The following is a 12380-nucleotide window of genomic DNA, read 5'->3' on the forward strand; positions in this document are numbered from 1 at the left end:
AGATAATCCAAGACCTGCTCAAATGACTAAGTAACCCAGGCACCCCTAAAGTGGTATCTTACTGTGATTTTTATTTTCTTGATGGCTGATATTATCTATTCATGGGTTTGTTGGCCATTATCTTCCTTAGAGAAATATCTATTCAGGTCCTGTGCCCATTTTTATTTCAGTCTTTTTATTAAGTTGCAAAATTCTTTATGTATTCTAGATACAATTTTGTTTATCATATACAAGATTTACAAAGATTTTTGCCATTCTGTGTGTTGTCTCTGCATTTTCTTGATGTCATTTGAAGCACAAAAAAAGTTTTATAGTCTTAGCTCTTACATTTAGGTTTTTGGTCCATTATGAGTAAATTTTTACATATGGTATGATATGGGGGCCTAACTGTATTCTTTTGAATGTGGGTAACCAGTTGTCCTAACACCATTTGTTAAAAAGACTATTCTTTTACCACTGAATTTTCTGATATGCTTGTTAAAAACATTGGACAGTAAGCGGTTTCTGTTTTGAAGAACATATTCACATTGTTCCCCTCTTCCGTCCATATTATCTCAACTTTTTCATTAGTAAAATGTAGAAACCATCTCACACTTCTGAAGTTGCAAGTACAGTCCAAATAACTTGTTTTTTTGAACCATTGAAAGTAAGTTGCCAACATGATACATACCCTACAATGATCATGTTTGTGTGTATTTTCCAACAAGAACATTATCCTACATAACTGCATTACAAAATCAGAAAATTAATGTTGATGGATTATAATACCAATATTAATCCTCAGCTTCCATTCAAGTTTTTTCCTTATTCCAGTAATATCCTTTATAACAAAAAGGATCTAGTCCAGAATCACACATTGCATTTGTCATGATTCTCTAGTCTTTTTCAGTCTGAAACAGTTCCTCAATCTTTCTTGATTTTCATGACCTTGACAATTTTGAAGATTACATGCCAGTTTTTCTGTAGAATGTCTCTAAATTATGGTTTGATGTTTCCTCATGATTAAACTCAGTTTATGCGTATTTGGCAGGAATATCACAGAAGTGATGTTAGTGTTCTTCCAGTGCATCCTACTTGGGAACCCAAGATTTTATCATTACTGGTGGTATTAACTTGATTGATTACTTGATTAAGGTGGTGTTTGCCAGGCTTCTCCACTATTATTATTTTTTTACTTTTGTGACTAATCATTTTGTGGGAAAGCCCTTTGAGATTATATAAATCCTCCTTGTAAATCTTTCAGTTTTTCATTTATTTGTTTATATCTGCTTGGGCACATGGATTCTTATTTTGCTTGATGGCTTATATTCCCTTACTATCATTGTTTGTATTGATGCTCCAATTGTTCCATATTCGATAGTGGGAGACCCTTCAAGCGGGCTTCTTTATTCTTTTGTCATGGCCACTCATTCTTAGAGCACTTGCTTATTAATTTTTGGCATAGGGATCCCTGGGTGGCGCAGCGGTGTGGCGCCTGCCTTTGGCCCAGGGCGCGATCCTGGAGGCCCGGGATCGAATCCCACATCGGGCTCCCGGTGCATGGAGCCTGCTTCTCCCTCTGCCTGTGTCTCTGCGCCTCTCTCTCTCTGTGACTATCATAAATAAATAAAAAAATTAAAAAAAAATTTTTTGGCATAACATGGTATTCAAGGTTCATTTGGTTCTTGCTCTAGCCTAGCTCTATCTCAACCCTGGACTTGGCTTTTCTTCAAAGAGTGGCTCTTTTTTAAAAATTTTTTAAAAAATTTTTAAAAAGATTTATTTATTCATAGAGAGAGAGAGAGAGAGGCAGAGACACAGGCAGAGGCTCTCCATGCAGAGAGCCTGATGTGGGACTCGATCCAGGGTTTCCAGGATCATGCCCTGGGCTGCAGGCGGCGCTAAACCGCTGTGCCACCAGGGCTGCCCTTTTTAAAAATTTTTAAAAGAGCAGTTCTTTTTAGTAGAGAATAGCATTTAAAACCAAGATCTGAGTGCTAATTATGCATATTGGGGGTTGCTGCTGATCTTAGGACCTCTTGGGGGACAGAGCTAGGGAATAGTTCTATTCCCTGTATGTACAGACATTTGCATCTAGAATCTGTCTTGCTATTGAATCATGAGTGTGTATCAATGGCTATAATTCCAGTTCCAAACCAGAAGGATCATTCTGTTTTTTCACCTTTCCATATCTAACTTCCTTTTTAGATAGACTGTGAGAAATCTGGTTCCTATTATTTGTAATAGTTTTACTTATTTGATCTATCTCTCTGTGTGTACCCATTCTCTTATAGCCATTGCTGTGTTCCCCTTGACACCTCCCAGCCTTCCCTCCCCCAAGTAGAAACTCTTTCACCCTTATCTGACGGTATTGGTATGCCTTCTTCTGAGGACTGCATCCTCATTGCCTTGGTCTCCACGACTCCATGCTACATGGGCCCTGCACAGCTGCCCTTCTTCTTCCTTCATTTAACTTTAACACCTCATGCCAGGCTGCCTCAGTGAGGATCTCCTCCTCACCCTCCTCAAGCACTGAGATCCTGTGCTTCCTGCTGCCCTCTTCTGTAGACCTAATCCTCTTTCACCTGCTTTGGGCTCTGACACTAATTCTTGGCCACCGTGACTTAATGGGTTTTGGACTGAATTGTTTGTGAAGGGGCTTTCTTTACATTGTCTTTTGAGAGATGATGAAGTTTTTTTGGACATTCGTTCAGAATTAAAAGTTAGCAGTTTATAAGAAGAGGGGAAAACCCCAAGTAGCTTGAAAATTTTACATTTTAGGCAGTTAATTGGTGGAGTTCTAAAAGGATTCCTTCTTTGGCTAACATTTAACATAAAATAACATTTATTTTAATTTATAATTATTTGAATCTTAATGTACATTGGTTAATGAGCTGTTCCTGATTGAGGAAATTAGAAAACAAATATTAATTTACATCTACAAAATAATATTCATTTTTCTTCTAGCTCTTCCACCAAAGCCACCTAAGCCAATGACTTCAGCCATTACAAATGGAATGAAGGACAGTTCTATTTCTCTTCAGGATGCAGAATGGTACTGGGGGGATATCTCAAGGTAACTAAAATGCTACTATAATTCAATGCAGTTTAGAAACAAATCATTTTTGAGAAGTTAAAAATAAAACCTTTTCATGCCCTGCTAGTTGTCATTTAAAGATTACCATTTTAAAAATTGTGAGAATACTTCAAAAGTTTCTAAGTACTGTCCTTCCCACAAGAAAATCTTTAAATTACAGGTGTGGTTATTACTTTTAATACTGTATTAAGCATAGATTTCTGAATAAATGAAACTTAAAAGATTCAGGATAGTTACGTGTGTTTTTGTATAAAAGATAGTATAGGTATCTAATTTTCTTTACCTTTCTGTGTCTAAGGCAACAGTTCCACAATCTTTGTATGCACAAGAATCCACTGAGGTGTAGCCCAGGAATGTGCATTTAACAACTTCCCCAGATGATTTTGAGGCACTCTTCACATGCCTCATCTTGAGAAACGGGACTCTAGAACAGTAAAATGCTTTTGGGGTAAAATGTAGTTTTGGAAAACTTTGAACCTAGAAAAGGGGGGAAAATACATATTGAATATTCAAATTTCTTATTTTTCTTGAATTTTGTTTTTAAAAAAGACTTCTTCATTTCTGTCAAATTGGGTTCAAGGTTGATGCTGTATTCCAGTATACCTGTATTTTTCTTTCTCTAGTCTGTTCTCTTCAACTACCAAAGTGGCACTCATTTCTTTTTTTTTTTTTTTCTTTGTTACCATTTTAACCATCTTTAAATGTACAGTTCAGTGGCATTAAGTATATTTGCAGTATTGTTCAACCATCACCATCATCCATCTCTGGAACTATTTCATCTTCCTCAAAGAGAAACTTTGTACTCATTTAACACTAACTGCCTTTTCCTCCTATTCTCCCCAGCCCTGGAAACCACCATCTTACTTTCTGTTTCTATGAATTTGACTACTCTAGGTACCTCACATAAGTGGAATCGTACAATATTTATACTTTTGTAACTGGCTTATTTCACTTAACAAATGTTTTCAAGGTTCATCCATGTTGTAGCATGTATCAGAATTCCCTTCCTCTTTGAGGCTGAATAATATTCCATTATGTGTATATACCACATTTTTATATATTCATTCATCTGGACATTTGTCTTTGAACAGTTGGATTGTATATAGCTTTTGGCTATTTTGAATAATGTCGCCATGAACATTGGTATATGAATGTTTATTCAAGCCCTTGCTTTTATATTTTTATTTCCTTATTATTGGGGGGGAGGGGCAGAGGGAGAAAGAGAATCTTAAGTAGGCCCCACGCCCAACTCGGAGCCCAACATGGGGCTTGATCTCACAATCCTGAGATCATGACTTGAGCTGAAATCAAGAGTTGACTGCTTAACCGACTGAGCCACCCATGAATGCCCCTTAAGTCCCTGCTTTTAGTTCTTTAGGGTGCATACCCTGAAGTGGAATTTCTGAGTCATATGGTAATTATGTTTAATTTTTTGGAGGAGATTTAATATATTTTATATTAAAATGGATCAGAAAATTTTTAGAATTGTACAACGAAAGAGCCTATTATATTTAAATACCATTTAAATTTATATTCTAAGACTTTGTGGGTCTGTAACTCAAGAGTCTTCTATGCCCTGCCATATCCTGAGTGTTCTAGTGTTTTTTTCCTTAGAGTTCTAAACCAACTCTGCAGGAGGAATTTGTCATCAGTATAAATTCAAACTGGAGATTATATTGAAAGGTTGTGAACTTAGTGAATCTTTCCCTCCTCTGATCAGACACAGCTGCCACTGTTGCTTAAATACAACCTACTTTCTAAACAGCTGCTGGTTTTTCCTGAAACCCTACAAGTTCAGACCTGCCTAAGGAAGCCCTAAAGGCTTAATGGAAATACTATCCCCTACAGACGGTTGATATCTGGAAGGGTTTAAAAAGCAAATAGCCCTTCTTTAGATTGCATAATACCAAAAATCAAAACAAAAAGATCATATCTAAGGGGAGGAATTAAATGACCCCTGAAAGCCCCCATAATTCTGTGACCTTAGACATACTCACCTAACTAGCCTTAGTAGTAATCTGTGAGGAGAACAATCAATGATTACATTTTTTCCATTTTTCCTATAATCCTATTTTTCAGGGAGGAGGTAAATGACAAATTAAGGGATATGCCAGATGGTACGTTCTTGGTCAGAGATGCCTCAACAAAAATGCAGGGGGATTACACCTTGACTTTGCGGTAAGTATTTTTCAGTATTTTGACTAGTGTTCTACTAGTGTTGTTTATTTCTGGGCATATGGAGATTTTTATATATATTTAAATGTTTACACATTTAAAAATATTTGTACTTAATTTAGATAATTTTTAGTTGTTTGGCTTACCATCCTTTCCCTACATGTTAAATATTTAAATGTTTTATATGAAAATGGCAACAATTTTCATTTTTATGTAGGAATAAAACAAAAAGGCTAAAATCCTTAAAAGTAAGTTGCAAAGGTAAGAATTATACTGTTGACCTTGTGAGTGAAGTTGAAGTCATGGGCCCAGCCTGAGGTTATTAATGATATGTTGGGAATCCACCCCTCTACTAACCCCATTGTTTTCCTCAGTGCAGACTTCAGAGAGTAAAACTCAACAGTTTAGGCTGATGAAGATATATATAAAATAAAGCAATTCTCAGCCTCCTCTGTCATGCCACATGTGTGGGCATTTTAGAATTTCCTAAGTCGTAGACGTATCACCTTTTAAATTTACAAAGATGGGACATTTATTTTATTTTATTTTATTTTATTTTATTTTATTTTTTTATATTTATTTATTTATTCATGATAGACACACACACACACACAGAGAGAGAGAGAGAGAGAGAGGCAGAGACACAGGCAGAGGGAGAAGCAGGGAACCCGACGTGGGACTCGATCCCAGAACTCCAGGACTGCGCCCTGGGCCAAACTGGTGCCAAACTGCTGAGCCACCCAGGGATCCCCAGATGGAACATATATTTTAAAAGATTAGGAAAACTGCATCAGATATTTTTACATTTAATTTTAACAGTTATAATAGCCTAATTATAATAAAGTGTTATTTTTTTAAAGGGACTGTCAAATAAAAATATAATGAAAACAGCAGTGATAACAACTCCCTTGTACTGCATATTTTACATGCAATATTTTCTTATTCCTTACAACAACCTTTTGTGGTTGGTATTATTCAGATTTCCATTTTATAGACAAAGCAACTGAAGCTTAACCTAGTTAAGAAACTTTCCTAAAAACACACAGCTAGTAAATGGCAGATAATGGATTCAGATCCAGATTTACCTGACTCCTTGCTACCTTTCTGCCTACTATCTTTAGGAAAAATCATATATTTTGTGTTAGAAATTTGGAGTTTCTGGTAAGGACATTATAAGAAGTTAATACCTTGGGACTTTAGTTGTGCTGAGGAATAATCAAAGTTCTGTAGTGATTCATTTGACTCAAGTTTTGTTTTCTGCTCCCGTCAGGCTTATCTTTATCACTCTGCAAGGACTGCTAAACCAATGACCATTTCTCTCATCTTACCTCACCTGACCTCTTAGCAGCATTAGTCATAGGCACTTCTTCCTAGAAACAGTTTATTGTCTTGGCTGTTATGACATCACACTCTCCTGATGTTCTTCCTAACTCTAGGCCAACCATTCCTTTGCTCGGTATGTAAATATCAAGTGTTCCAGGCTGGGAGTTCAGCCTCCTTCTTTTCTCTGTATTCATTCTCCCAAGGTGAGCTTGTTCTGTTCCGTGGCTTTAATATGCAATTACATGGTGATGATTCATAAACTTCATCCCAGCTCTGACCTCCAGAACTCCACATGCATATATCCATTTACCCACTTGACTGTGCCACTTAGATAACTAGGGGACATATTAATTTGAACATGGTCAAAGAAGAATTCTTGATTTTTAACCCAGTTCCTCCTCCTCAAACTGTTTCTCTTCTATTTACTTTTTTTTTTTTCAGAAATAGAATCACCATCTTTATAGTGCTCAAATTACATCTCTTTTTAACCCTCCGTTTTTCCCTCATCCTCACATCCAAATCCATCATTAAACAAGTCCTGCCAACTTTACCTCCAAATCTGTATTCATAATCTCATCATACTTCTCTACCACCCAAAATAAGCCACCATCCTCTTGCTTGATCTTTTGCAATTGTTTCCTGACAGGCCTCTCAGCATCTTATAAATTTCTAACCTTCTCCACCCCCTGTTGCCCATTTTCTGTACAGAAACTAGAGTGATCATTTTAAGAAATGAGTCTGATTATTCCTTTGCTTAAAATTCTTTTAAGAATTACCCTACTGCACTTAAGGTCAATGATTTTGGATTTTATTTTAACTTACAAAACTCTATTTGACCTGGACTCTGTCTACTTCTTAGACTTCTTCGTTGCTCTCTTCCCTCCCTGCACTGCATTCAACCTCACTAGCCCTTTTGTACCTCAGACAAAGGAGCCTTATTCCTGCCCCAGGGCCTTTGCAATAGGCCTTTCTGATCTTTGCATCTTTGGTTCCTTTTCATCATTCAGATCTCTGCCAGATTGCCAGCTCTTCAGGGCTTCCCTAATCACTCAATCCAAAGTAGCCATCCAAAGATATATATTACCTCAATTTAATTCTTTGTATGAGCCACTTCAGTATTTTCTTCTTCTCTTCCACCTTGTCTGTCTCACGGCACTAGAATTTAAGTTCTCTGCTAAGAGGACTTTGTTTAATCATCATTACATCTCCAGACTCCAGTGTGTGATAATGGATAGGTATTAGACAATGGATGCCTAATAAATATATATTAACAGAATGAATGTCCTCATTTATCTGAAAGATGGTTTTAATCCCACACAAAGGTATTATTTTATGTTGGTTAGATTCCTAAATGCACCTAACTAAAAGCAACAATTTTTGTATCTTGGGATGAGGAAAAGAGCCTGCAGTTACTTCCCTGAAGTTGCAGTACTGTTCAGGAACAAAGGTGGGCAAGGGGTCCCACTCACAGCCTCCTGGTCTACAAGACACCATGAGAATGCTTAGGCTCCTACAACCGGAAGGGATCTTTAATACTGCCTCATCCAGCTGGGTTTTGACACATATTGGAATTCCCTGTATAACATTTTTCAGAAAGAGCATTGAGCTTCCATATGATCTTTCAATCAGAGGGAGCTAGCATCTTCTTCCCTTTGAGGCAGCCCATTTTATTGTTGCAGCTTTAAAGATTAGAGGGTTATCTTTGTGCTAGATATTATGGTAGGACCAGGAACATGGACATGAGTAAGATATGATTTTACCCTCAAGAGTTTATAATCTTAGTGCGTCATGGTGGAATAGGAAAAACACATATATACTACACCTTAATGCATTGTGGTATTATATTAGAGTTCTCCCCATTCACCCCTTCCCCTGAATCCTGGTAACCATTGTTTTACTTTCTGTCCTTGTGAATTTGATTATTCTAGGTACCTCATATAAGTAGAATCATACAGTATTTATCCTTTTGTGTCTGGCTTATTTTCCATATAGTAGTGTTTTTAAGGTTTATCCGTGTTGTAGCATGTCAGACTTTTCTTCCTTTTAAGGGTAAATAGTATCCTATTGCATGTATGTACTACATTTTGTTTATCCATTGGTCAATGGACATTGGCAAGAATATCTTAAAGTTTTTGTGTATCTTGCAAAGGGTCTGACATATAGGTACTCAGTAACTATTTAAAAGGAAAGAATAAATGAAAGAAAGAGAAGTTTTCTTAGAGAGAATGGTAGTTAGCTGGGCCTTGTTAGGCAGAAAAGTGATGGTCTTTCTAGAGTTTGTAAATACACATAACTTATTACTCTGCAGAAGATCTAACAATGAGTTAACATTTTTGTCTCAAAGAAGCCAGAGTCTGGTGAGGGCAACTGGAATAAGAAAACTGCTTTGGAAAAATAAATAAATAGATAGATAGATAGATAGATAGATAGATAGATAGATAGAAAGAAAACTGCTTTGGGGCAGCCCTGGTGGCTCAGCGGTTTCTTGCCGCCATCGGCCCAGGGTGGGATCCTGGAGACCCGGGATCGAGTCCCACGTCGGGCTCCCTGCATGGAGCCTGCTTCTCCCTCTGCCTGTGTCTCTGCCTCTCTCTTTCTCTCTCATGCATAAATAAATAAAATCTTAAAAAAAGAAAACTGCTTTGAACTAAACCAAAATAATAGGAGAAGATCAAACATTATACTTTGGTGTTTCAAGGAGGGAAAGAGAGATCTTGTTGAGAGGATATAGAAAGCTGTCATTCATGGAACAAATTGCATTGCAGTGTATCTGGAAGAAGGGGATAGGTTTGGCCATGTATAAAGTGAGAGAGGAGATTGCAGGATTGGGTAACAATAAGAACAGAGATATGAAAGTGAGAAACTATAATCAATCCCCTGTTCTGTGAAATGCAGTTGGCAAGAGGGTCAAGTGCCTTATTTGCCCCATTTGGCAAGAGGATCAAGTCCACAGAAGGAACAAGTGATAGGGGATGGAGGGTTAGAAAAAGGGTCATGTTAAAGAGGGTCTTGATTACTAAAATGTGGAGTTTGCATTTAATATTGTAGGTAGGCAAAGGAAACCATTGCATTTTTTCAGCAGGGGAAGTATATGAACAGGGTATATAAGGGTATGAACAGACTGTATTTGATGAACAGACTGTATTTGAATAGAACAGACTGTATTTGAATAGAAAGAAGAAAAGAGAATAGATACTAGTAAAGAGTTAGAATATTATGAATCATTGAGGTGCCTGGCTAGTTTGTTGGTGGGGCATACTACTCTTGATCTCAGGGTGGTGAGTTCAAGCCCCACATTGGGCATCAAGCTTACTTAGAAAAGAAAAGAAAAAAATATAGAATATTATGAATTGAGGGGTAATGGTGACCCAGAATAGAATTTATCCTTTAATCATTTAATATTTATTGAATGTCCACAATGTTCTAGATACTATTCTAGGAAAAGGAAATGATGAACAAGCTGGATGTGATCTCCTGTCAACAGTGTTTATATTTGGAGGTGGAAGTAGGAGTAGGGAAGAGGGAGACAAACACATAAAAAAACATAACTTCACAGTATATGAAATGCTATCTAGGAAATAGGGCTATGTGATAGGTATATAGGGAAAGAAAATTTAAGATAATTTTGAGAAGGAAGGCCTCTCTAAGGAAATGACCTTCTGAAAACTGAAGGATATGTAAGAACTGGCCAGAAAAGTGTTCCAGGGAAAGGTGAACAGAAAATGCCAAGACACTGAGTTTTGGAAAGATTTGGTGGATCTAGTGAATACAGAGACTGCTGTGGCTGGCTTACAGTGTGGACCACAGAGTAGTCAGAGATGAACTTGAAAGTGGGAAGGAGACAGATGCACAGAGCCTAATGAGCCATGGTAAAGAATTTGAATTTTATTTCAAAGTGCAAAACACACACACATGAAACCACCACCAAAAAAGGGTTTTAAGCAGGGGAATAAAATGATGGAAAGGTAAGATACACTGTTAGCTAGGATAGCAGCTCTAGGAAAGGAGTTAAGGAGTCAAAGTCAGAGGCAATATGGAGCTAAGAATACAAGGGATTTAATAATAGAGTAGGGAGTAGGTATGAGGTTGAGGAGAAAGCTAAAGATGACTGGTTTGAGCTTGCTGGGCTTAGAATGGATGTGCCATTTATAGAAATAGGCAAGTCAGGAACAGTTGTTTTATGGAGAACAGGGGAAAGATGTTGATTATTACCTGCTTCAGAACTTCCAGGTAAAAATATATCTAGAGTATAGCTAGAAATGCAGGTCTGATGCATAGAGGAGTGCATAAAACTAGCAAAAGATTCAGGTACCATCTACATAAAGTAAGTGAGATGTAAAGGAAAGAGTTATAGACCGAAGAAAAGATAGAGGCTAAGGGCAAATATTTTTAGCAGCAGGAAGGAGCAGAGGAAGAACAGAAGTTCTTAGAAGTCATAGAAGGTGTCATAGAAGTCATGGAAGGACAAAATATCAAAAACAAATGGTGGCAGGGTCGAGGGGAAGGAAGGAAGAGTAGAAATCCCAGCCTTGTAAAGATATCTGAGCCTGTGGTAGAGAGAGGAGGCAAGCAGAATCTGAATTTAGTCCAATGTCATTAGTGACCCTTCGGGTACCTGGGTAGCTCACTCAGTTAAGTGTCTGACTCTTGGTTTTGGCACAGGTTGTGATCTCAGGGTTGTGAGATTGGGCTCCATGCTTGGCATGGAACATGCTTAAGATTCTCTCTCTCCCTTTGCAATCCTCTCCTGCCCTTCCACCCACTGCCACACTCTCAGTCTTTCTCTCTCTCTCAAAAAAAAAGTTGTTGGTGACCCTCAAATGAGAGTAATGAGCGTGAAATCAGACTGGGAAGGGTAGATGATAAGTAAATAGAAGTTTTTCAATTCGGTAACCTTTTTTTTAAGATATTTTTTGAGAGAGGGCATGTGAGTCAGAGGAGGAGCAGATAGAGAGGGACAAGCAGACTCTATGCTGAGCTCAGAGCCTGATGCAGAACTCAACCCCATGATTCCCAAGATCACAACCTGAGCTGAAACCAAGAGTCAGATGCCCAATCAACTGAGCCACCCAGGAACCCCCAGTAACTATTTTTAAAAATAGTATTCATTGTAGAAAATCTGTATACCTAAATTTTTTATTTTATTTTATTTTTTTTCTAAGATTTTATTTATTCATGAGAGACAGAGAGGCAGAGACACAGGCAGAGGGAGAAGCAGGCTTGATCCCAGGTCTCCAGGATCACACCCCGGGCTGCAGGCGGCGCCAAACTGCTGTGCCACCGGGGCTGCCCCATCTTTTTTTAAAAAGAAGATTTGGGGCACCTGTGTGGCTCAGCAGTTGAATGTCTGCCTTTGGCTCAGGTTGTGATTCTGGGGCCCTGGGATAGAGTCCCTCATGGGGCTCCCCACAAGGAGCCTGCTCCTCCCTCTGCCTCTGTCTCTGCCTCTCTCTGTGTCTCTCATGAATAAAAAAATATTGAAAAACATTTATTTATTTATTTATTTATTTATTTATTTATTTATTTATTTATTTGAGAGAGAGAGTGGGCATTAGGGGCAGAGAGAGTCATAAGCAGACTCACACTGAATGCGGAACCCAATGTGGGGCTGGATTTCACAACCCTGAGGTCACAACCTGAACCAAACCAAGAGTCAGGAGCTTAACCAACTGTGCCACCCAAGTGCCCCTGGGTAGTTAAATCTTTAGGAATCTGCTATATGCCAGTGTTAGGCTAGGTGATAGGATACTAGAAGAAATAGCATGATTCTTCTGTTTAAGAAGAGTATGGTGAGGGAGAGATATAT

The 12380-nt window shown here is 38.0% G+C and overlaps 1 protein-coding gene and 1 long non-coding RNA gene across 21 annotated transcripts in view; one reads left to right on the plus strand and one right to left on the minus strand.

Annotated features, from left to right (window-relative positions):
• The window catches only part of LOC144282047 (uncharacterized), a 46520-nt gene extending 39772 nt beyond the window's left edge, over positions 1-6748 (minus strand). For 4 of the 12 annotated variants that reach the window (XR_013350417.1, XR_013350420.1, XR_013350421.1 and 1 more), the window contains exons 1-2: positions 6439-6638; positions 3360-3553 (exon numbers count right to left, since the gene is read on the minus strand). This is a non-coding gene — a long non-coding RNA (uncharacterized LOC144282047). Of the gene's footprint in view, positions 1-3359; positions 3554-6438 lie in introns of all 12 variants that reach the window. The other 8 variants (XR_013350413.1, XR_013350412.1, XR_013350419.1 and 5 more) reach the window with 8 other exon arrangements.
• The window catches only part of PIK3R3 (phosphoinositide-3-kinase regulatory subunit 3), a 139837-nt gene that overhangs the window by 89605 nt on the left and 37852 nt on the right, over positions 1-12380 (plus strand). For 7 of the 9 annotated variants that reach the window (XM_077845147.1, XM_077845150.1, XM_077845149.1 and 4 more), the window contains 2 exons: positions 2947-3055; positions 5156-5254. In XM_077845147.1, coding sequence (XP_077701273.1) covers positions 2973-3055; positions 5156-5254 — 182 coding nt within the window. In that variant the 5' untranslated portion in view covers positions 2947-2972. Of the gene's footprint in view, positions 1-2946; positions 3056-5155; positions 5255-6655; positions 6778-12380 lie in introns of those variants that run through there. The other 2 variants (XM_077845151.1, XM_077845152.1) reach the window with 2 other exon arrangements.

Source organism: Canis aureus, chromosome 13 (genome assembly GCF_053574225.1).
Source record: "Canis aureus isolate CA01 chromosome 13, VMU_Caureus_v.1.0, whole genome shotgun sequence".
Classification (NCBI taxonomy): domain Eukaryota; kingdom Metazoa; phylum Chordata; class Mammalia; order Carnivora; family Canidae; genus Canis; species Canis aureus.